This window comes from Oryctolagus cuniculus, chromosome 10 (assembly GCF_051225735.1).
Source record: "Oryctolagus cuniculus isolate XC-2025 breed Fujian yellow rabbit chromosome 10, ASM5122573v1, whole genome shotgun sequence".
Classification (NCBI taxonomy): Eukaryota; Metazoa; Chordata; class Mammalia; order Lagomorpha; family Leporidae; genus Oryctolagus; species Oryctolagus cuniculus.
The window spans coordinates 117,648,615-117,673,029 of NC_142876.1; the positions used below are offsets into that span (position 1 = coordinate 117,648,615).

Genomic DNA, 24,415 nt, shown 5'->3' on the forward strand with positions numbered 1-24,415 from the left:
GATCCACCGTTGGCCGCAGTGAAAAGCATTGAAGTGGTCGTTTCTCTTGGGTAAGCATGTAAGGCTGCAGTAGAGTGAGTGACGTCGTGTTCAAGGAAGCTTCCTTTTTTGGCAACAGTGACTGGATTAGCTCCCTGCGCTAGCACTAGCGTATTTACAGCATTGTTCCTAGTCTGCTTTCTCTTTTCCTTTCTTTTCTTTCTTCTTCTTTTTTTCTTTTCTATATATTTTGTTTGTTTGAGGAACAAAGTTACAGAGAGGGAGAGAGAGGTCTTTTTTTTTTTTTTTTTGACAGGCAGAGTTAGACAATGAGAGAGACAGAGAGAAAGGTCCTCCTTTTCCGTTGGTTCACCCCCCAAATGGCTGCTACAGCCGGCGCGCTGCGCCGATCCGAAGCCAGGAGCCAGGTGCTTCCTCCTGGTCTCCCATGTGGGTGCAGGGGCCCAAGTACTTGGGCCATCCTCCACTGCCTTCCCGGGCCACACCAGAGAGCTGGACTGGAAGAGGAGCAACCGGGACGGGGTGCCGGCACCGTAGGTGGAGGATTAGCCTAGTGAGCCGTGGCGCCGACCTAGAGAGAGGTCCATCTGCTGGTTCACTCCTCAAATGGCCGTGATGGCCTGAGCTGGGTCGATCCGAAGCCAGGAGCTGAGCTTCTTCTGGGTCTCCCACGTGGGTGCAGGAGCCCAGGAGCTTGGGTCATCTTCCACTGCCTTCCCAGGCCATAGCAAAGAGCTGGATTGGAAGAGGGGCAGCTGGGACACGGAATGGTGCCCGTATGGGATGCCAGTGCCACAGGTGGAGGCTTAACCTACTGGTCACAGTGCCGGCCCTCCAGCCTTAAAAACTGCATATGTTTTTACATTCATGTTAAAGCAGATTTTCCATTCAGTCATTTGATATCAACTGAATTGAGTTTGTTAGTATTTTGTCTTAATTTTTGCAAAGTTTAGTAAGGTTTAAACTTTGTTAAAATATATTTTTTGTGTTTTTAATGAATGGATTAAAAAGATTTTTGTGTAAATAAATGTACATCTAATGAGAACTGCATAGACTGGTTCTCTTCTCAAAATTTTCTTTGCAATTTAAAATTTATCCCTAGAGGGTGCTGTTGTGTTAAAAGTGTAATCATTGAGTTTGAACCATTTTACATTTCTGCACGGCACATATATTAAAACCTCATTACAGTAATGAGCTAGTTCTGAGTAGTAGCTGAGTGTTTTAACCTGCAAATGGCACCATTTCATACATACTACAGTCTAAAACACAGCTTAGTAACATTTGCTTTTGTGAAAAGTTTGACAAAACTTTGAGTTTGGGCATCTCCAAATTGGGGAAGTAATCAATATTTTATGATATATTTAGGAATTCTTTGAATTTAGTAGATAGTCTGCTTTCTGTGGTTGATACTTGAGGCATTTGAAAAGCGTTCTGTTTTCGTTTATTGTGCAGTCCCTCCGTGGAGGACCTACTGTGTGCCAGGCGGTCTTTGCAGTGTGGCAGGTGAGGCCTGACCGCCTTGCCTTAAGGTTGTGTGCAGAACTCTGCTGCGGTGTTGCCCAGGGGAGAGTAATCCCAGCTAATGGTCCTTAGCCAGGTTTCTGCTAGGCCTCTCCGGAATTCACATTCTAATCAGTGTTTCCAAGAAAACAGTTTGAAGTCTTCTTAGCACTCACTGTTAGGTTTTAATTGAACGCCTCCTGTATGCTTTCCTCCTCACAACCTTACTGTAGCAGTTGAGATGATCCGATGGACAGGTGCGCGTGCCCGGGCAGTGCGGTGCCTCACACATGACTGGTCACCCCGTCACCCTGTGCTGATAGGTGTCTAGACGTGATGATGACACCTGGCTCCTGGCTTCTCTGATGCCTCTGGTCCAGGCATGGCCAGACCCAGCGTCTCCCTTTGGTAAGGTTTGTTTTGGTTGTTATTCACGTATTCAGTTTAGAAAACTTAAGGAGAGGAAGAGAGCTTACCTGTTTGTGGTACCATCCCGGGAGGATGAGAGTGATTGTGGCCATGGGGCGGCTAACAGCGCCTCGCGTTATGTCTAAGAGATCCCGTGAACCCCGAGGTGGCCCCTGCTCTGCAGGTGGAAGTTAGTGTCTGGAGAGCGATGTTGACCGCTGGGCTTTTATTCAGTCCAGTCGTGAGCCTGAGCTCTTCTCTGGCCATCCTGCCATCCTTATTCCACAAAGACGCGGACACGCCTTCGTGAGGACCGTGCGTGCAGCTCTTAACATGTGCTGTGGAGGGTTTCACACGGAAGAGTAAGGCCTGTTGTCCTCCTCTGCAAGTGTTGATGATCTCGCTTGGGGAACTGATACTGACATGTGACAATCCAGACACTGGAGAGGACAAACGGTGCTAGAAGCTTAGGCAAACAGCTGTCCTGTCAGCTCTGCTCTGCAGAGCACATACCTCGCCTTGAGCGCTCTGGATCCTCCAAAGGTCTAAATGAATGTTCGAATTTGTATTTCCTTTGGTTGTTAGGATTTAAGTAAAAGAAGAGGTCTTGGTTTTTCAAAGTAAGATAGATACGATCCGGGCTTTGCTCTTGCTGGGAAATATTCTCTCGTGCATTACCCTCACCCCCACCTTATTATTATATTTAAGAAAAATATTCTATGTGGTTGTATTTGGAAATGCAGGGGAAGTATGGAAACACCTGGTAGGCAGAGGAGCACTGTGAAGATGTCGGTGTACTTCCCAGTCTCCCTCCCCCCTTCCCTCCCCTCCCCCCCTCTTTCTTTTAAATTTATTTATCTGAAAAGCAGAGTTACAGAGAGGTAGAGGTAAAGAGAGAGAGAGAGGCCTTCCATCTGCTGGTTCACTCCCTAATTGGCCGCAGAGTCCCGAGCTGCGCTGATCTGAAGCCAGGAGCCAGGAGCTTTTTCCGGGTCTCCCAGGCAGGTGCAGAGACCCAAGGACTTGGGCCATCTTCTACTGCTTTTCCAGGCCATAGCAGAGAGCTGGATCGGAGGTGGAGCAGCCAGGACTTGAACTGGTGCCCATATGGGATGCTGGCACTGCAGGCAGTGGCTTTACTAGATACGCCACCGCGCTGGCCCCAAACTTCCCAGTCTTTCTAATGTATGTGTATGCTCTTGCCACCTCCCATTTATGTGTATACACTCACAAATACATACACAAGATGGTGTGTAGTGTATGCATGAGGGTATTTCGAAAAAGTCCCAGAGAAGTGGAATCAAGAATGTATTTTGGTGGTGCGAAAGCTTTCAGACTTCGTGCTGTGTTTTTCCACAGCAGGGATCTCTGTGAACTCTTTGAAGAGCGTTGTGATCTTTTACCCTGTTTCTGATCATTTACCCTGTTTTCAGTTCACATATGTGTCGTCATAGGGTCTAGTCATGTGACAGTTAATGACGGATGCATTCAGAAAGTTGCACCATTAGGCAGTCTTGTTATCGGGAAAACATCGTAGACGTATTGGCACAAACAAGCACGGCTGTTACGTCTCTCGGTGATAGAGCCTTTTGGGACGAGACGTTAAGTTGTACACAGCAGGACACAGCACTGCTTTTCTGACTGTCACTGTTTTGTTGAAGGTGTCGTAATGGCTGTGTAATATTCTGTCATCCAGAAGCTGTGGTTTTAAGGCATTCTCTGATTTTTTTTTGACTTGTGAATTTTTTTAAAAAAGATTTACGTATTTATTTAAAGGTAGAGAGAGGTCTTCCATCTGCTGGTTCACTCTCCACATGGCTACAACAGCAAGAACTGAGCTGATCAGGAGCCAGGAGCTTTTTCTGGGTCTCCTACATGGGTGCAGTGGCCCAAGCACTTGGGCCATCTTCTGCTGCTTTCCCAGGCACATTGGCAGGGAGTTGGATCAGAAGTGGAGCAGCTGGGACTTGAACTGGTGCCCATATGGGATGCTGGCACTGTAGGCAGTGGCTTTACCTGCTGTGCCATGGTGCCGGCCCCATCTTAATGCAACTTTATGACTAGATCTTACTGTTTTCCTAAGACAGCAGACTGGAAGCAGTGTTCAATGCAAGGAGAGTGGCAGGAATGGTTTGATGTGTGTGCCAGAGCTCTGTAGAACAGACTTGTCTGTTACATCATCTCTAGTGGCAGACACAAATTCCTCTGGCCTCCCTCAGTGATCCACATGGTTGAGTAAAATCTTTCTGTTAATTTGGCAGATGGAAAAATCACTTAATTTCTTAGATTATTAATTAGGTTGAATAGTTTTTAGAAAATGTACTGCTGTTTGCTTCTCACTTTAGAAATATGTATTTATTTTTAAAGATTTATTTATTTACTTGAAAGAGTTACAGAGAGAGAGAGGGAATCTGTCTTCCACCCAGTAGTCACTCCCATAAGGAGCTTCATCCAGGTCTCTCACAAGGGTGGCAGGGGCCCAAACAGTTGGGCCACCTTCTGCTGCTTTTCTCAGGCCATTAGCAGGAGCTGGATTGGAAATGGAACTGGAACTGGTGCCCATATGGGATGCTGGTGTCGTAGGCAGAGGCTTTACCCACTGTGCCACAACACTGGCCTCCATCGGGCTAATTTTTAGGTTGATGATTTTGTGTGGCCCACAAATGGTGTTATAAATATTCACATGACCCTTGACAAACAAGTGGCCCGCCACCCATGCTTTAGAGCATTTCTACTTATTTTTGGTGTATGATATAAGGTGTGGCTCTATTTGGGTTCTTTACCACATAACCTCTTTGCCCATTGACATTTATATTTTTTAAAAAATATTCATTTATTTATTTGAAAGGCAGAGTTATAAAGAGGCAGAGGCAATGAGAGAGAAGGGAGGTCTTCTCTCTGATGGTTCATTCCCTGATGGTTGTGGCGGCCGGAGCTACACTGATTTGAAGCCATGAGCCAGGAGCTTTTTCTGGGTCTCCTAGGCAGGTGCAGGAACCCAAACACCTGGGCCATCTTCTACTGCTTTCCCAGGCCATAGCGGAGAGCTGGATCAGAAGTGGAGCAGCCAGGACTCGAACCAGCGCCCGTATGGGATCCAGCACTGCAGGTGGTGGCTTTGCTCGCTATGCCACAGCACTGGCCCCGACGTTTGTTTTATGATCTACTTCTTGCCCAGTGGCCTGGATTTCTGATTTCTTTTTTTAAAATTTGACAAGTAGAGCTACAGACAGTGAGAGAGACAGAGAGAAAGGTCTAACTTCCGTTGGTTCACTCCCCAAATGGCCGCTATGGCCGGCGCTGTGCCGATCCGAAGCCAGGAGCCAGGTGCTTCTTCCTGGTCTCCCATGTGGGTGCAGGGGCCTAAGCACCTGGGCCATCCTCCACTGCCCTCCCGGGCCACAGCAGAGAGCTGAACTGGAAGACTAGAACCCGGCACCCATATGGGATGCCGGTGCCGCAGGCGGAGGATTAGCTAAGTGAGCCACGGCGCCAGCCGGATTTCTGATTCTTATATATGAGATTTTGTGTTTAATGTTATCTGTTCTGGGGCAGGCACTGTGGTGTAGTGGGTAGAGCTGCCACCTGTGGCACCGGCATCCCATGTGGCCATTGCAGCCATTTGAGGAGTGATCTTGTCAATGGAAGATTTCTGTCTTTCTCTTTCCCTCTCTGTAACTCTGCCTTTCAAATAAATAAATAAATCTCTTAAAAAAATCTTAGAAATCTCTTTATTAAAAAATGCTGCATATTTTGTACCTAGTACCCAGTAAAAACCCATAAATGTTGTTTACTCATGCTTCAAATACCTGATAGGTCAAATTTCTAGATTTTTTTTTTTAACAAATTAGCTGTTTCTATCTTTTTTGTTGGTGTGGGTTGGGGAGCGGTGGGTAAAATTCAGAACCTGGGGGCAGGCATGGGCTTAGTGGGAAGATGCCATTTGGGGCACCTGCGTGCCACGTTGGAGTGTCTGGGTTTGAGTCCTGGCTCCACTCCTGTACCCGGCTTCCTTCCGGTGCAGCGACTGGGACGTAGCAGGTGATGGCAGAAGTGCAGCCCTGCCACCCCCATTGGAACTCCTGGATTCTAGCTTCAGCCTCATGTTGCAGGCATTTGGGGAAGGGACCAGAAAATGGGAGACCACTGTCTTTCTCTGTGTTTTTCAAATAAATAAGAAAAACAAACAGAAACATAAAACAATTTGAAAGTCTTTCAGATTTTCCTTAAAAACTAGTCTTTTGGTTTTTAAGTTATGACTGTATTGGCCTTAAGATCAGTTTAAGAAGAATTGACAGTTTCCAAGAATTTGGATTTTTTTTTTTTTTAAGATTTATTTATTTGAAAGGCAGAGTTACAGAGAGGGAGAGATAGAGAAGGGTCTTTGATCCACTGCTTCAGTCCCCAAATGGCCGCATTTAGGCAAGGCCAAAGCTAGGAGCCAGGAGTTTCTTCCGGTCCCCCATGTGGGTGTAGCAGCCCAAGCACTGCTGCCTTTGCAGGCACATTAGCCCAGAGCGCTGGGACATGAACCAGTGCCCATATGGGATACTGGTGCTGCAGGTGGTGGCTTAACCCGCTGTGCCACAATACTGGCCCCTGGATTTTCTTTTGGATGGTGCCCTGAGGTATAGTTGGAATCCAGATGGTCCTCACAGGTAAGGATCTGTGGTCCCTAAGAGGTGTTGATGGACATTTCACATGGAGCCGTATCATCCAGGTATGCCAGCAGTGAGGAGGGGGCAGATGGAGAGTCTGCCTCTTAGATGTGGGTTTTTTTCCCCCAAGATTTATTTATTTATATACGTGAGAGAGAGAGAGGCTGAGACCCATCTGCTGGTTCACTCCCCAGAGGCCCTTAATAGCCTGGGCTGGGCAAAGCCAAAGCCAGGCAGCAGGAACTCCACCTGTCTTTCATGGGAGTGGCAGGAACCCATACTTGGGCCGTGATCTGCTGCCCAAGCTAGAATTGGAAGCGGAGACGGGATTTGATCCCAGGCACCCCAAGTGGTGGCATCACCCAGTGGGCTACGACTCTGCCCCTAGATGTTTTAATCTTGCTGATTTTAATCAACAGGTATTTACTATTGACCTACCATGTAACAGACTGACCTTGAACAGGCTAAGAAGGCATAGCCCTTGCTCTGAACACCTGGACTGGTTAGGGTGAGAGCAGGTGTGTGGTGAACGGATAGTACAGGGGAAGGGGTGAGGGGTGGGAGGATGGGACCCAGGGGGTGTCACAGGACAGGCTGGAGAAGCTCCCATGCAGGGTGGACGTGCAGACGTGTCCTGAGGAGCAAGGCCATGTGACTGGTGGGGGGAAAGCACTTGGTGAAAGTTGTGAGGAGCTGGGGTGGACGGCCTGGGCCAGCCACGGAGGGCTTCTCCCGCTGCAGAGAGCTGCTGTTGCCACATAGGGCTTCCCCATGGAAACCAAGTTCTTGTTTGCTTGTTTGTTGTTTCAGACTTTGTGGCAGATTAATACCTTGTAAAACGCAGTGAAACTCAATAGCTAGAAATATGAAAAAAATACACCCTTTATTTTTTTTAATTGTTCATACTTGAGACTTAAAATTAGTCTTTCCTAGCACTATAAAAATTTCCAATTGCTGGTTCTCAGCTTCTCTCTCTCTCTCTCGGACTGGTGACAGCCTCTTCATGGTCCACACTGTGGCAGTCTCCCGGCTCAGAGAGGAGGGTGCAGCTGGGGCCTGGGAATTGATGCCAGATTGTTTTATTTATGTGTGTACATTTGTATATATGCATATTTTTAAATTTGTAAGGCAGAGATGGAGACAGAGCTCTCCCTTCATGCCCGCCACAGCAGGGATTGGGCTAGGCCAGGCCAGAGGCAAGGGCCGGGAACTCAATCCAGGTTTCCCCTCGTGGAAGTCAGGAACCTAATTACTTGAGCCATCACCAGCTGTTTGCCAGGGTCTGTGTTGGCAGGAAGCTGGCATCAGGAGCCACAGCTAGTCATCAGACGCAGGTACTTCAGCATGGGACTTGGCTGTACCCGCCAGCGCCTCACGGAAACGCAGGCAAGGTAGCGGGCGGGTCGATGCACCGGAAAGTGCCCAGGCCCTCTGGAGACCACTGCTGGCAGTGATGCCGAGTCATTAAAGGGAAGTTAGCAATCACTGTGCTCAGATCCGCTATGTATTTTTAAACACTCCTGAAAGCAAGCGTATCAAATGCAGTATGGAGGCAAGGGGTATCACCTTACAGGGTCTCCTGGGGCCCTGTAAAAGCCACAGCCGTGGGCTGCCACCCTCACATCACTCTGGGACACAGCCTCAGGTGCAGTCAGCTCTCCCCCCATTCTATGATATGCTGATGGTGTGCCAAGTTTTCTGATGGAGAATTTAGGTGAAAGAACCCAGCACAGCTAGTACTTGTCCAAAACTACTGGATGAATTTGAATCTGACACCTAAAGCTATTAAACTTGTTTTCAGAGCAATTTGTATGTACTAGACCTTGTAAGAATTTTCTTCCAACCTCCCCTGCCAAATATCATTATTAGACATGTTAAGATTTTTGGTTTTTAAATTATTTGAGAGTCAGAGTACCAGAGAGAGAATCTTCCATCCACTAGTTTGCTTCCCAAATGGCCACAACAGCCAGGGCTGGACCAGGCTGAAGGCAGGAGCCAGGAACTCCATCCTGGTCTCCTACTCTGGTGGCAGGGGCCCATGTACTTGGGCCAACTTCTGCCTTTCCAGGTGCATTAGCAGGAAGCGGGGTTGGAAGTGGAGCAACCAAGAGTCGAAGCAGTGCTTTCATAGGGGATGCCAGCGCCGCAGGCTGTGGCTTAACCTGCTGCACCACAAGGGGCGTTCCTACCATTAGGTATTTTATTTATTTATTTATTTATTTTTTGACAGGCAGAGTGGATAGTGAGAGAGAGAGACAGAGAGAAAGGTCTTCCTTTGCCGTTGGTTCACCCTCCAATGGCCGCCGCGGCCAGCGCACCGCGCTGATCCGATGGCAGGAGCCAGGTGCTTTTCCTGGTCTCCCATGGGGTGCAGGGCCCAAGCACTTGGGCCATCCTCCACTGCACTCCCTGGCCACAGCTAGGTATTTTAATTACTATTGTTGGTATCTTTCAGTGCAGCTTCTTCAGATCTACCAGATGCAATGTGGCATCAGTGAAGATCCTTTTAAAGGGAAGCTTTTGAAATATTTGTTCTTCTGTTGCTTACTTGGGCTGCTGTAACCCAATTACTACTGCAGTAGTGACGACAGCAATATTTGGGTGTCATGGGAATTTGCAAGTAATGTTTGGTTAGAACAACTTGTCCCAAATGTGCCTGTTACCCCAAATGCAACTCTTGTTGTATTTTCTTTTTTTAAGGTTTTATTTTATTTGAAAGGCAGAGTGATAGGGTGAGGAGACAGAGATATTCTATCAACTGCTTAACTTCTCATATGGGGGCCGGCGCTGTGGCATATGGGTAAAGCCTCTGCCTGCAGTGCCAGCATCCCATATGGGTGCCAGTTCGAGTCCTGACTGCTCCACTTCTGATCCAGCTCTCTGCTATGGCCTGGGAAAGCAGTAGAAGATGGCCCAAGTCCTTGGGCCCCTGCACCCGCGTGGGAAGACCCAAAGGAAGCTCCTGGCTTCGGATCAGTGCAGCTCCAGCCGTTGCAGCTAATTGGGGAGTGAGCCAGTGGATGGAATACCTCTCTTTCTCTCTGCCTCTCCTTCTCTCTCTGTGTAACTCTTTCAAATAAATAAATATATCTTAAAAAAAAAAATTCTCAAATGGCCACAACAGCTGGAGCTGGGCCGCATGGAAGCCAGGAGCCAGGAACTCCATCCTGGTTTCCTGGCAGGGACCAAGCACTTGGGCCATCCTCTGCTATCTCCCAGGCACATTAGGGGAAGTGGATGCGCAGTGGAGCGGTTGCCACCCTGGGCACTTGAACCAGCACGCACATGTGGCATGCCCTGGCTTTAACCACTGTGCCACGAAGCCGGCCCTCTTGCTAGATTTTTAGCACACAAGCCATCCTGTGAGGTTATCCATTTAAATACGGCCCACTCCTCCATGCTTGAAGAATCCTGAAAAGAAGCCCTAGGCTACCCCACCCCCTTTTTTAAAAGATTGATTTGTTTGTTTGAAACAGGGAGCGACAAGGCTTCACCCGTTGCCTCACTTTCTTAATAGCCCCAATGGCCAGAGCTGGGCCAGGCAGACGTGGCACCAGGCGCTTCTTCAGGTCTCCAACCTGGGTGGCGAGGGCCCAAGCACTGGCACCTTCTGATGCCTCTCCAGGTGGCGTTAGCAGGGAGCTGGACGGAAAGTGGAGCAGTCGGGACTGGACCAGGAGTTCTAAGGGATGCCGGCTCTGCAGCCTGCGGCCTAACCCCGCACGCACTCCGCACGCGCGCCACAGCGCCAGCTCCAGGCCTGGGCTGCTGGTGGTGCCACCGCCGGAACCATGCGCGCAGATAAAACTGTCCCTCAAGGTTCCCACGTGCGGAAAAGCCAAGGGCTGCTGTGCCTCCGGCAGAGCTCCCGGGTTCTAACGGGGAGAGGGCGCCAGCCGCCCACCCGCTGGGGGATGGCGGGTTCTACTGGGAGAGGGCGCCAGCCGCCCACCCGCTGGGTTCTAACGGGGAGAGGGCGCCAGCCGCCCACCCGCTGGGTTCTAACTGGGAGAGGGCGCCAGCCGCCCACCCGCTGGGTTCTAACGGGGAGAGGGCGCCAGCCGCCCACCCGCTGGGTTCTAACGGGGAGAGGGCGCCAGCCGCCCACCCGCTGGGTTCTAACTGGGAGAGGGCGCCAGCCGCCCACCCGCTGGGTTCTAACTGGGAGAGGGCGCCAGCCGCCCACCCGCTGGGGGATGGCGGGTTCTAACTGGGAGAGGGCGCCAGCCGCCCACCCGCTGGGGGATGGCGGGTTCTAATTGGGAGAGGGCCTCAGCTGCCCACCTGCTGGGGGGTGGCGGGTTCTAACTGGGAGAGGACGCCAGCCGCCCACCCGCTGGGTTCTAACTGGGAGAGGGCGCCAGCCGCCCACCCGCTGGGAGATGGCGGGTTCTAACGGGGAGAGGGCGCCAGCCGCCCACCCGCTGGGGGACAGCGAGTTATAACTGGGAGAGGGCGCCAGCCGCCCACCCGCTGGGAGAAGGTTCCAGAAGCTTTGAGTCCGCCAGTTTGGGGGGTGGGCGCTGGCGGTGACGGGGAGTGGGCTCCTAGAAGCCCTGCCGCCCGCCCGCCCGCCAGAGGACGGTGGGCTCGCCCGTGAGCCCGCGTCGCACTGCCCGGTCAGCCGATTACAGACGGGCGTCCACGCCGCGGACAGCTGCAGTGCACGCAGGCCGCAGGAGACGTTCTTAAAAAAGAAACAAAGACGCCTTGTGTAGCTCTACACCAAAGCCAAGCCCTTCGGGCTTGCAAAACCCCTAAGTGAAGTTGGCCGAAAATTTCAGTGCGCTTCCATGATGGATGTCTTTTTCCTTTCTTTCCTCTATCCTTTTTCTTTTTTTTTTTTTACTTTACACTCAGCTCCTGGAAAAAAAGAAAGAAACTTCCGGGGCTTAACTTTCTCCTCCCACGGTCCTGCAGGGGCCCGGCCGCTTCCTGTCAGGCCGCTCTGCCCGGGCCCCCCTCGCGGGCCCCGCGCTCGGCCCCGCGCTCGGCCCCGCGCTCGGCCCCGCGCCGGGCCTGACGCCGTGCGCTCGCGCTCGCGGCCCGCCGGGCGCCAGTGCGCACGCGCGCGCCGGCGGGAGGAGGCCGCGGCGCGGACGCGTCCCCGCGAGCGTGGCCAGGATGTCCGCGCAGTCGGCTCGCAGCGGGCTGTGAGCGAGGGCAGCGGGGCTTTGTCCTGGGCGATGCGCTGCGGGGTCGCCGTTTTCAGGCCTCTGCCCCTGCCTCCGCGCGCCGCGCGGCCCCGTAGAGAGCGCCGAGACGCTCTCCGCATGCCCGAGTGAGGGTCGGCCGCCCGCGCTGCGAGGGTGTCGTGTGAGGGCGGGGGTTTTCGGGCGCGTGTCCCCCCTCTCCGTTTTGGTTTTTGGCTTTTTTGGTTTTGTTTTGTTTTGTTTTGTTGTGCGCTTCCGAGGCCGGGCCTCCGTCCCTGTGCGGTTTAAGCAAAAAGAGCCAGGAGCTCCTCCGTCAGCAACAAGTGATTGTTTGGAAACTTTTCCCTGTCGGGGGCGAGCGCGGAGAGCTGGTTTTCTTTGCGAGCCCGATAAATGCTATTGATGAAGATGGACCTGTTGAACTACCAGTACCTGGACAAGATGAACAACAGCATCGGCATTCTGTGCTACGAAGGTGGGTGTCGGCGGCCCGGCGGCCGGGGAGTGGCCGCAGAGGCGGCGGGGTGCGGGGTGCGTGCGCGCCGGGTCGGTCCGGGTCCCGGCCTGGGGCCGCGGCGGCCGGGGAGACGCGGACGCGCTCTGGTGCCTTCTTTTTCTTAACTTTGCTTTCTCTCGGCTTGCGGCGTCCTGAAATGTTTAACTCCCGAAGCACCCCCCCCCGTGTGTGTGTGTGTGTGTGTGTGTGTGTGTGTGTGTGTGTTTTGTTTGTTTCCTTGGCATTTTCTTCGTGGGGCGCGAGGAGAAGTTGGAACGCGGCTTCGGGCAGCCGGAGGAGGGCCGCGCGCCGGCCCCGCGCCCCGCACGACGCGGGCGCCCGCGAGGGCACAGGCCGGCCCTTTGTCTGGCCTCCCGCTTCCTGTGCAGCCCCGGGAGGCGGCGGGGCGGCGGGGCGGCTCCCCGGCCTGCTCGGCTGCTCTGCTCGGCGGCCCGGAGCTGACGTGCGCCCGGGAGAAGGGGCCATGGCCCGCGGGGCCGCGGCGGGCCGGCCGAGCGCTCGGCCCGCGAACTCCCCGTTTCTGCTGGAGGAGGAAAACGCTGACCCTGGCTGGGGGGAGGGGTGTCGGGTCGCCGTGTTTTTCTGGTGGAAATGTCAGGCCTGCTTCCTGTGGGTTGAAAACTTAGCTCTCCTCCTCAGAGGGAAGATCGCACCGAAGTTGCTGTTTCATCCAAATCTGTGGGTAGGGGTCTCACATCTAAAGTTCTATGTGTTCCTTTATTTTTAAGGACCTCTCTTTTCCACTCCGCCTCGTTCCAGTTCGGGGAACTTTGGCGAATTGCTTTCTTTGAATCTGCTGGGCCCAGGGTCATCTTGTTTCTGAACTCGCTCATTAAAAGTCCGATTTTTGTCCACGGCTGGGCTGCTTTCCTGTGCAGTTAACACGCTGCCGTCAGTTTTTAAAGATCATGTACCCACTGAACAAGAAACCAAGACTTCTAAGGTGGTTTCTGTTGCATTGTCTTTGTTAACACGTAATACGATATTTTAAAAACAAAGCCTAATGATGAGCCCAAGAGAGGACTGGAAGAAGGATGGTTAGGAAATCGATACCAGATTAATTTTTTATGTCTGCCGTTGGTAGAGGCAAGCCTGCCGTCGATGGCTTATCGCAGTGTAGTCAGTGACGTTCAACGGGACGTTCGGGAGAGTAGTCCCATCTCCTTTCCCTCCTGACTCGGGAGGAACAGACTCTGATTTTTGAAAGTTGAGCCGATTTGGTGGATAATAGCCTATAGTCTGTTCGGCTTAAACATCTGCTTCTATTTTCCTTATTAAGAAAGTTAACATTATTTTAACACCAAAATAAGTACACAGGAAATGAAGAAAAGCGCAGCAGAATTCCGAGTGTGTTTATAGTGAGTTGTTTACGTCCTGGTGGTCTCCTCAGTGTAAACATTGCACACATCTGGTCTGGACTCGGAAGGAGGTTTTGAGGACGGGCATAAATAGGATTTGGGGGCAGGAGAGGTGGGAGCAGTTGCTGTTCTTCTTGAAGATCTATTACTTGAGCGGATGCGTTTTCCACAGTTCAGCTCCCTGGCGTCCAGGCAAGTGAATTGGAAGTGGAAGCTACCGTTGGTGGGCGACGCTTGGTATCCATTAGGGCCCAGGTTCCAGCGTTGTCAGGACACATAGGGGGCATATGCACTTCTGAAAATTAAGAAGTGGAGGGTTGACTTTTCTTACTGTGTCGGCTGGTTAGTCGCACCTGACACAGGTTGGTCCTGCAGTAGAAGCCACTCGTCTGCGCCATCTTTCTTGACTCCCCTGCAGCTTGAGAACCCCGAGTGGAAGGTAGGGCTGTGGACCACCTGCTTGGTGACTGCTCCCTGCAAGCTGAACTGAAAAGACAAGGGCACAGTGTACCCTAAAGTAGTAGATTTGGGCTGGGGCCTGATGGGTGTAGGTGGGGAAAGTAGGTGAAGGGTAGGAAGAATCTCAGTGTGGCCAACTTCTGGAAACTAGCTACCTTTGCTCAGGACCAGCCATGGGCTTAACTGAGCTTGCTGATACGGCTGTTCTGAGGCTCCAGCGTAACCACTCGTCCTCGCCTCCTTCCCCCGTCATCACCACTGCGCTCCAGGGTAACCACTTGTCCTCGCCTCCTGCCCTCATGGACGGTTGCACTCGTGTGCTCTGATGGCCCAGTGCTCTCTCTGTCTCCACAGGAAAGTCACAGGCCCACTCCCAGCCCTTATTTTCCCCTCTGAACTCCGAGCCCCACTGGATGGGTGGAAGCCTCCTGCAGGCAGGGTTCTTAGTGACCGCTGCCTCCCCTGGTCGCAGCGCAGTGCCTGATGGGCTCTAAGGAAGTGGCTTAAAATGAAGGCTGACTCACACACACACATACACTCACACACACACAAAAGCACAGTTTCTCCAGCGGTGGTTGCAGTCATTACTGTATAATTTAGCATTTAATGACATGATGTCTTGTGTTCTGTAATTATCAGCCTGCTGCAGAGCTATCCAGGGCCTCCGACATCATCTCATACCTTTGCCTTGTTTTCGCCAAGGCGACTGAGGGCTGGAGAAGTGTGTTCAGAAAGTGTTGAGGAGCTAAGCTGCACTTGGGGCCGAGCGGTTGTGACGGTGCTGGTTCTCTTCTATAAATTAGCGCGTGTCTTGTCTCCTTCATTACTTATTCGCTTCTTAATGTTAGGGACGTGGTCTGCTCTGTGTGCCTGCACAACCCCCGCATGGGATTATGTGCTGGGTTACAGCACAAGTTGAATCTTCGTTTGGTTCCTCATTGCCTGGAAGCCACCCGCTGGTCCAAGTGGAGGCCGTGGTGCTGCCCAGGAAGGAGTAGGTAATGGTGCCTCCAGGTGAGCGGCCTCGTTGGAGTTTGCCTCTCTTTCTGCCTTGGCACTTGGGTTTGGTTTCCTATTTTCTGACTGTGCAGGTAAGGAGCTGGTGGCCCTGTGGGCATGCCAGTGCCCAGAGTAAGCTCCTGGGAGCAGGGCTGGCCATTAGCTTTTCTCAAGATGGCTGACAGCTACACTCAGGTTCACCCAGTTCCTCAGTGCTCAGAACTTAGGGTCTAATAAATGTGCACTCGGCTGTGGCTTACGCTGCTGCTAGTGATTCTTTAATTACAAGTTAAGGGCCATTAGTATGTAATTTGGTAGAATTCTCTCCTTTTAATTTAAAAGCATAGTTTATATTGGAAGAGAGTAAGGATAAATTGTATATTGTGATTGGTCTTAAAGCTTAAGAGTATTCTGAGTTCCACACGTTATAGAACCGTTCACTGTTTTTGAGCATAATTAGCACTTGTTCGCTCACAGGCTGCACTTAAGTGAGCTTGTGGAGTCGGCAGGGACGTGCACACACGACTCCCTGCGTGGGGACTGAGGCCTCACAGGGGTTGGCGTTTGTTTCGGTGGAGCCCTGCTTTCAATTGTTTTTTTGTCTGATGAGCTCAGGGGGCAAAGTCCTGCAGAGGTGAAAAGGCCAGAGAGGAGAGTCATGTGTCCCCAGCCCTGCAGACCACTTGGGATCCAGGAGGGCCTCCTTGGGAACAGCTGTGATTTGTTTGATGTGAATTGTCTACTGGCAGGGGAGGTGCGGGCAGTGGGAAGAGCCTTGACGGCATGGCCCAGGTGAGCGCCGGAGCACTGCTTTCTGGGAGACCCAGTTGCGTTGTGTTTCGTCTGACAGCCTTGTGCTTGGAGGTGCCGTGCCGCCCTCCGTCCTGCCAGAGCCCCTCCCTTGTTTCTCAACCCCCTTCTTGAAGGATTATTTTCTTTGGCTGTTTATCTTTTGGAGCCTGTGCTTGGCTCGGGTGGGAAGGCAGGTTTCTTTTCCTTCCTTCTCCCCTCCCTGATTGTTCTGTGTTCCCAGGGTGCATGGATTGTGGTTGTGTGGTGACTTTTGAAAACGTGCTGCACAGATGTACTGCAGTTTTTGCTGGTCACCCACCAGAAGGACCCGGGCCTTTGAGGGTGTTGCAGAAAAGTAGGTTTTGTTGTAAAGAAATCAGTTGTATGCAGATGTAGGGAGTGTTTCTGACTGTTTGATCTCTCTGTCTGACATTTATTCAGTGGTGAATTGTATTTAATGATATCTGCATTGTATATTTTAGTTCATGGTAACTTTAAAAAAAAGTTTACCTATTTATTTGAAAGGCAGAGTTACAGAGAGAGAGAGAGAGAGAGAGAGAGAGAGAGAGAGCTCTGTCAGCCTTCCATCTGCTGGCTCATTCCCCAAATGGCTGCAACTGTCAGGGTTGGACCAGGCCAAAGCCAGGAGCTTTATCCCAGGTTCACACATGGGTGACAGGGACCTAAGCACTTGGGCCATCTTCTGCTGCTTTCCCAGGCACATTGCAGGGAGCTAGATCAGAAGTGGAGCAGCTGGGCCTCGAACAGGTGCCCAATTAGGACGCTGGTGTCACAGGCAGTGATTTAACCCACTGTGACACACCAGCAGTCCTCGTAACTGTTTTTTTAGCTTTGCTTAGCAAATTAAATTTGTAGTACTAAGTAATCCATTCACCCCCAATTCCGCTTTTATTTTTCAAAGAACTCACGTTAGGGTACTGCCCCTCCCCCTAAAACACAAAACACACACACACACACAACACACACATGTACCATGGTGCATACCATGGTGCTTATTTTGAAAGCAGGACCTGAAAATGAAAATGATTTTACTTTATCTGTTTGCATGGGCTTCCTCTCTCCTGAATGTTTGAATGGTATGTATTTTGCTAAATTCTACAGAGTTATTTCTGTAAGTTTGCTTTGCTGTCTTGCCTTTTCTAAATTTTTAAAGGGATTTTTTTTTTTTTACCCTGAGATTGCTTTATTTATTTGAAAGGCAAAAGGAGAGACAGGCAGATAGATCTTCCATCTGCTGGTTCACTTCCCAGATGGTTGCAACACCTGGTGCTTGGCCAGGCCAAAGCCAGGAGGTAGGAACTCCATCTGGGTCTCCCTGTTGGGTGGCAGGGACCCAAACACTTGGGTCATTTTCCACTGCTTTCCCAGGCACACCAGCAGGGAGCTGGATCAGAAGTGGATACCGGAACTGATGTTCTGATATAACCCTGGTCTCAAAAGTGGCCTCTTAATCCGCTGCCACTATGTCAGCCCTCAGTTCTACAGATTGTTTTCAGTTCAGGATGCTATAGATAGAGTATTTTAATCCTAATCATTTGAATCAGTCTTAGTTGAAAAAAAACGTTTACTTACCAGTGATAAACTGTTTTCAGTTTGTTGCTATTTATATGTATAATCTTTCCAGACTCTTAACATTTCACCCTTGTGTTTGCAAGGGAGGCTGTGAGCCTAACAGACTGGAATTGGTGAGGACTCCCCACTTGTCAGCTGGAGTCCGTTCTGTTACACGTGGGATGCCTGCAGTCTGCCGAGCAGTGTGTCAGGGTGCTGTATCTCTGGCGTGCTGTGCTAGGAAGTATACTGTACGTACTGGGAAGTAGACACAGCCATGTGTAGTTTATAGGTACACAAAGCACCTCCATTTTATGTGTTTGAGTCCTGTGCAGCTGGAGTTGCCTTGTACGCCATCTTTTGTGTCTTTTTCACATCATGTGTTCTAAAGTGATGGACACGTCCCAAGAGGTTTGCTTTTCCGCATGAAGTCAGCTTATCTGAGAGAGAGAGAGAGAGAGTGTGTGTGTGTGTGTGGGTGTATGTGTGGTTGGGTGTATGTGTGGGGGATGGGTATGGTGTGGGTGGGTGGGTAGGTGTGTGGGTATGGGGTTGTGTGTGTGTGTGGGCGGGTGGGCACGTGTGAGGGGGTGTGGGTGGAGAATTGAGGCAGATGCCCCAGCCTTCCTTCTTAGTCACTACTGCTCCACTTCTCATTAAACTGAGCTGAGGATTCTTCAGCCTGAGTTGCCTCCGTGCCCCCCCCTTCCTATTTAGTTGACCTTCTTCCCCATCTGTGGAAGGTCTCCATCACCTGTGCTGTAGTGGAAAATTGTGTGTAAGAAACTGCTGCTTTTGGGAGAGTGCAGAGTGAGCATGGGTGGGAGATACCCGGTGTGAATTGGTCTGAACAGCAGCTTTGGTTCTGCATCAAGAAGCAATTTGCTTACAAGCGGAGACTTGGTCCAAGTCAACTTTGTTGCACTGCCAAATTTCTTTGTATGTAAAGCAGGGACTTTGTATTTTTATTTTATTCATTTATTTTATTGGACAGGCAGAGTTAGACAGTGAGAGAGAGAAAGAGAAAGGTCTTCCTTCTGTTGGTTCACTCCCCAAATGGCCGCTACGGCCGGTGCTGCGCCAATCCGAAGCCAGGAGCCAGGCGCTTCTTCCTGGTCTCCCATGGGGTGCAGGGCCCAAGCACTTGGGCCATCCTCCACTCCCTTCCCGGGCCACAGCAGAGAGCTGGACTGGAAGAGGAGCAACCGGGACAGAATCCGGCACCCCAACCGGGACTAGAACCCGGGGTGCTGGCGCCGCAGGCAGAGGAGTAGCCTAGTGAGCCGTGGCACTGGCCCTAGCAGGGACTTTTGAATACACGGAACAAGCTTTAGTTGCTTCAGCATTCAGACAGTGCTCTACGCTGTATACAGAGACAGCAACAGGGATCTGCAACAGCACTGTCTTCTACACAGTCTAAAATCATGAATGAAAAGGAATTAGCCACATGGATTGCCCTTGATTTTTATTTTATGTCTGCTTTGCATGAAAATAGTTTCCTGTTAATTCTTCTTGGCCGGCGACTTGATTTTCATGGAGTGGGTTCCAGAATGCAGTGGTCCCATGCACATGTGCTCTGCCAGGCAGTTTAGCAAAGCTGTTTACACTACCCATAATCCAGCTGGGCTGAGTGTCCTCCTTCCCTGGTAATAGTTAAGGGAGTGATGAGTGCAGATTTCTGGACATTTCCCCCTTTTTGAAAATAAACACATCTTCTATTATGTGGCAGCACCGTTAAAGTGACAAGGGCTGAATGTAAAGTTTTATTTTAATGTCAGCAGCTTTTCCTTTACCCGTTTTCTTTTGTTCTTCTTCTTGTTTCTCATAACTAACTGATAAACTACTGGCTGACCCCACAAAGAACCTTTGTTTTACTTTCCTGCTGAGAAACTGAGTCCTCCTTGCTGGTGCTTAGAACCACTGCTGAACGCGATCTGGTGCTGTTGCCCAGAGCATACAGCATAGCAGCTGCCCCAGGCCCTCCTGAATGGAGGTTAGAAAGGGTGGAGGACACTAGGTGTCCTCAGCATATAACCGGTTACAGCTTTTCCTGCACTGACCTGCTACATTCAGTATCCAGAGCAGTTCCCACCAGTGTTGGAGACCAGAGCAGGAGCTGTTTTTCTACCAGAGGCGTCATCCCAATAAAAGGTGGTTTATAAGGGTAGGAGAAGAGATGCAGTGAAGGAAAGTACTAGAGTAACAGTGGGCATCAAGCATTGCCGTATCATTTGTCTCTGATACGTTTATACATATTTGTATGTATGTTGTGTTCACGCATGTTTGTATGTATAATGTGCATGCATCTGTATCTTGTCCAGTAGAGTGCTGGCCTTCTTGTCCAGCTGGAAGAATCCTTATACATCCTCTGAGGAAAAAAATTGAGGATGTACCATCCCTTTGTTGGCTTTTCCTATCTGTGTGCTCTGCTTAGTCCAGCTCCATCCTTGTTTTCTTTCCCCAGGCTCTGTGCAAGGTGCAATCTTCATGGCTGCTCACAAGTCCCAACCTTCTGGCCTTCACGACTTAGGCATGATCTGTTCTTTTTCTTTAAAAAGATTTTTATTTATTTATTTATTTGAGACATAGAGTTATAGACAGAGAGAGAGGTCTTCCATCCGCTGGCTCATTCCCCAGATGACTGCAACTGCTGGAGCTGGGGTGATCCGAAGCCAGGAGCCAGGAATTTCATCTGGGACTCCCATGTGGTGCAGGAGCCCAAGCACTTGGACCATCTTCCACTACTTTCCCAGGTGCATTATTAGCAGGGAGCTGGATTGGAAGTAGAGCAGCTGGTGCTGGAACCAGTGCCCACATGGGATGCCGACGCAGCAAGCAAAGGCTTAACTTACTGTGCCACGGCACTTGCCCTGATCTGTGTCCCCACCCACCCAGTGTCCCTTCTTCGTTCCCTGATGTTTTCTCTTCCTCATGGGCTCATACCCCTATCTCCTAAGTTTAAAACCAAATCATGGCTTTTCTTCAATCTTGTGTCCCTTTTGGCTGTTAGTTTTTCCTTGCTACTTGAGTTGTTGGAAGAAAGTGGTCGGCGCTTCTCTGCTTATTTCCTTGTCTGGTTCACCTCAGTCTGCTGTCATCTGATTTCTGTTCCCGCATCTCCATTCAGTGTTCAGGGCATGGTTACTGACATCCTAGTGATGAGTTCAGTGGGCATGTTTAGTTCTTACTTGATGTCTTTGTGCTATTGGGTGATCTTCACAAATTCTTGGAATTCTTAGTTGCTTTGGCGCCTGTTCTGTCAGGCGGTGCCCTGTTCTGGTGAGCAGCATCAGTCAGTAGGGCTTTTGTGGAGCTTCTAGGGGTGGCTGACAGGATGTGAATGGGTGAGACAAGCTGATACACACAGCAGCAAACTGCTGCTGTCTTTGGGAATAGATTGGAAGATAATAAGAATGATACAGAAATAAGAAGATGTGGACCTGTGCCGCTGGATTCGGCAAGAGATGGGAGTGACTCAGATTATGGTGTGATCATGGAGAAGAGAAGTGGGTATAGACAGGATTGAGAGAGGCCTGATAGGGCTTAGTGATGGATTGAAGTGGATTGAGGGAGGCGATGTAGAAGATGTTTAAGGTGCCTTCCAGACTCCCAGCTTCTACACGTGGGCAGGTGAGGCTGCTGTTTGCAGATAGGAAGTGCAGCAGAGGACTGGGTTCTGGAGTAAGACGGTAGGAGTCCTTTTGGATGTGCTGAGTTAAAAGGGTCTTCGAGTAATTGGGTCTGTGGTTCTGGAGCTCAGAGGGGAAGCTGCTGCTGGAAATGCTAATTGGGAGTGGAGAGTAAAGGAAGCTTTGGCCAAGAAGGCCAGCAAGACTCCAGTAATAGAGGAGGTTGAAGAGGTCTCAGGGCTCTTCTCTTGATTAGGTCTCCACCACTTTTCTTCCTTATTGCTATAAAAATCCCACAGATGCCCCCGCCTCTAGGCTCTCCCTTTCTGCCCCAGCTCTGTCCATGTCACTCAAGGATCATTCCCATTTACCTTCTTTCTCCCACCCTTTCAGTGAGCAGACTGCTTCCCATGAGTGAGCCGTTGTGTCTCTCTGAAATCCCTCTGCCCCTTTCTCTTGCTTCTGTTACAAGTTGAGCATCCCTAGTCCAAAAACTTGAAATCCAGATTTTGGGTTCTTGGATTAGGAATGCTCAACTGGCAACGTCTGGGAAAATGCTCTGAAATCTGAAGCATTTTGGAGGAGGGCTGCTCCCCTCCTGTGGTTTTCAGGTGCAGGGCTTCTTGCAGAACATGGCCCTCCTCACCCCTGCCTTCTCAGTGTGCTGAGGTGCTCACCTTATCCTGGCGCCACGTGCACTGCAGTGCTGGTCTTCGCCCTGCTGTGTTTCATTCTCGGCTGTCCGCCCGCCTTACTGTGGCTTCTGGAGTGCTGGGGTCTTGTCGTCTTGCATCTCCTTACTTGCAGCAAGCAAGTGGTATCTGCTTATGAATGTATTTACTCTAGTGCTTTCATTAAAGATGAAGGTTGAACCGTGTGATTATCCCTAGGATACTTGGTTAGTTAACTTTCTTAATTCTTAGGATGTTGCTCTCAGGGGAAGGAAAGGTAGCTGGGAGAAGGGGCATATGAATGTTGAAGAAGGAAAAGCTCTTTAAGGTTCAGTTTCTGTGGAAAAGTACTGAAAGTGGGCTGAGAAGAACTGCTCTGCTTGTCCGCCTGGTTTTGGACGCAGCGTCTGTGGGAAAATACTTGATGTGTGTGCCAGGCACTGTTCTCTGTGCTGGGGATAGAGCTATCAGCAAAACAGACTTCAGGATGATTCCATTCTAGCAGAGGAGACGGTTGATAAATGGCTAAATAAAGAAGATAATTACAGATAATGCAAGTGTTCGTGTTAGGGGTTGATGTCTGTTAGCTGATTGTGTACATACATTCAGACTTGAAAATTAAATGCTTTATTTTCTAACTACAGAATAGATTTTTAAAAATTTTTATTTATTTTTTTGAGAGAGAGGGAGAGCAGAGAGAAAGGTCTTCTAACTTGCTGGTTCACTCCCCAAATGGCTACAATGGCTGGAGCTGTGCTGATCCAAAGTCCAGAGTTTCTTCTGGGTCTCCCATGCAGGTACAGGGGCCCAAGTACTTCGGCCATCTTTTGTTGCTTTCCTAGGGCATCCCAGAGAGCTGGATTGGAAGAGGAGCAGCCAGACTCGCACCAGCGCCTCTAAGGGATATTGGCACTGTAGGTGGAGACTTAGCCCACAACAGTGCCAACTCCCAGAAGAGAGTCTCTCTCCCCCCTCTCCCGAAACCTTTTATTTAAGGTATACAAACATGATGCATTTCATAAATATAACTTTAGGAACCTAGTGATTCTTCCTGCACCATACCTGCTCTCCCACCCTACTTAATCCTCCCTCTCCTGTTCCCGTTCTTATTTTTTACTAAGATCTATTTTTAATTAATTTTATACACTTAAGATTGTGCTAAATAAAAAATTCAACATATTGTATAGGGGAAAAAATTACTCAACAGTTGAGACAAGGGCTGTTCAAGGTCATCACATCTCAGAGTGTCAATTTCACTTCTATAGATTACCTTTTAGGTGCTCTGTTAGCTGTCTTTTGGGGACTGGCTTATTTCACCAGGTATGATGTTGTCCAGTTTCATCCATTTTGTTGCAAACGACAATGGATGCTTTATTGCTCCAGTGGTCATGTGAAAGCTTTAATAGTATGTTAAGAAAACTTTCAACTGGTTCCGCGGCTCAATAGGCTAATCCTCTGCCTGCGGCGCTGGCACCCCGGGTTCTAGTCCCAGTCGGGGCGCCGGATTCTGTCCCGGTTGCTCCTCTTCCAGTCCAGCTCTGTGCTGTGGCCCGGGAGTGCAGTGGAGGATGGCCCAAGTGCTTGGGCCCTGCACCCGCATGGGAGACCTGGAGAAGTACCTGGCTCCTGGCTTCGGATCAGCGTGGTGCGCCGGCCGCAGCGGCCACTGGGGGGTGAACCAATGGAAAAGGAAGACCTTTCTCTCTCTCTCACTGTCCACTCTGCCTGTCAAAAAAAATAAAAAATAAAAAAACTTTTAGAAAATTTGTTTGGAGTCTTAGAAGTGTGGGATGTTTTATCTGGCTTTTTAACCATGGTCACTGAGCAAGAGTGCCTCACTCCTGTTACATAGGGAACTAGCATTTTTGATGTATTGCCAACTTTTAATGATTAAATATTCCTATGGAATGTAATAGAAATAAAACAGAAGAAAAAATTTCATGAATTCTAAAAAAAATTAAAGAAGTAGGTAGATGAATTATATGTTTTTAAGCTACTCTTGCCAGATCTTTGCAGAGCTGAGTCGGACAGAACCTACAGCACCCCCCGGAGGCTCTTGTGAGCTTTTACCCTGTGATACTGAAGTATTGGCGAGAGGGGGTAGCTGAGATGTTAGCCTAAGAAGACAAGGTGGCGCAGTGAGGTCAGTCCCCACTTGGGACATTTGTCTCTCATATAGATTGCCTAGGATCGAGTCCTGCCTCTGCTTCTGATGCAGCTTCCTTCTAAGGTGCACCCTGGGAAGCATCAGATGATAAATAAGGCACTTGGGTCCATGCCACCCACATGGGAGACCCAGCTGGAACGCCAAGCTCCGGACTTTGATGAAGTGCAGCCCCAACTGTTGTAGGCATTTGGGGAGTGAAGCAAAGGATAGAAGATCTCTTTCTGCCTTGTGAATAAATAAACAAACAAACAAACAAATAAATTTAGGCTTTTTAAAGAAAACATGTCAACCTTGGGCTTAATTGGATAACTGGCTGGGGTTTTCCACCCATTAAGTTTTCTTCATTCTTTCTTTTTGTCAAAGCATAATTCACGGTGGTAGTTTTCCAAGTGTGGCTTCATGATTTCTTTCCTGTATTTTGTCAAGGATAAAACCGGTTAGAATTATAAAAGGTTATTTTGGGCATTGTGGTGTAGTGGGTTAAGCTGCTGCCACTTCAGTGGGTCCCAGTTGGAGTCCCAGCTACTCCGCT

The 24,415-nt window shown here is 50.0% G+C and overlaps 1 protein-coding gene across 7 annotated transcripts in view; it reads left to right on the forward strand.

Moving 5' to 3' along the window:
- VGLL4 (vestigial like family member 4) overlaps positions 1-24,415 on the forward strand; it is a 166,380-nt gene that overhangs the window by 78,708 nt on the left and 63,257 nt on the right. For 2 of the 7 annotated variants that reach the window (XM_070051109.2, XM_051851712.3), the window contains exon 1: positions 11,678-12,194. The exons of 3 other annotated variants lie outside the window; for them this stretch is intronic. Coding sequence is in view for 1 of the 4 variants with exons in the window: in XM_051851712.3 (XP_051707672.2) it covers positions 12,113-12,194 (82 nt within the window). In the remaining 3 variants the exon portion in view is untranslated. Of the gene's footprint in view, positions 1-11,677; positions 12,195-12,850; positions 12,919-15,719; positions 15,845-24,415 lie in introns of those variants that run through there. 2 more of the 7 variants (XM_089306671.1, XM_089306670.1) reach the window with 2 other exon arrangements.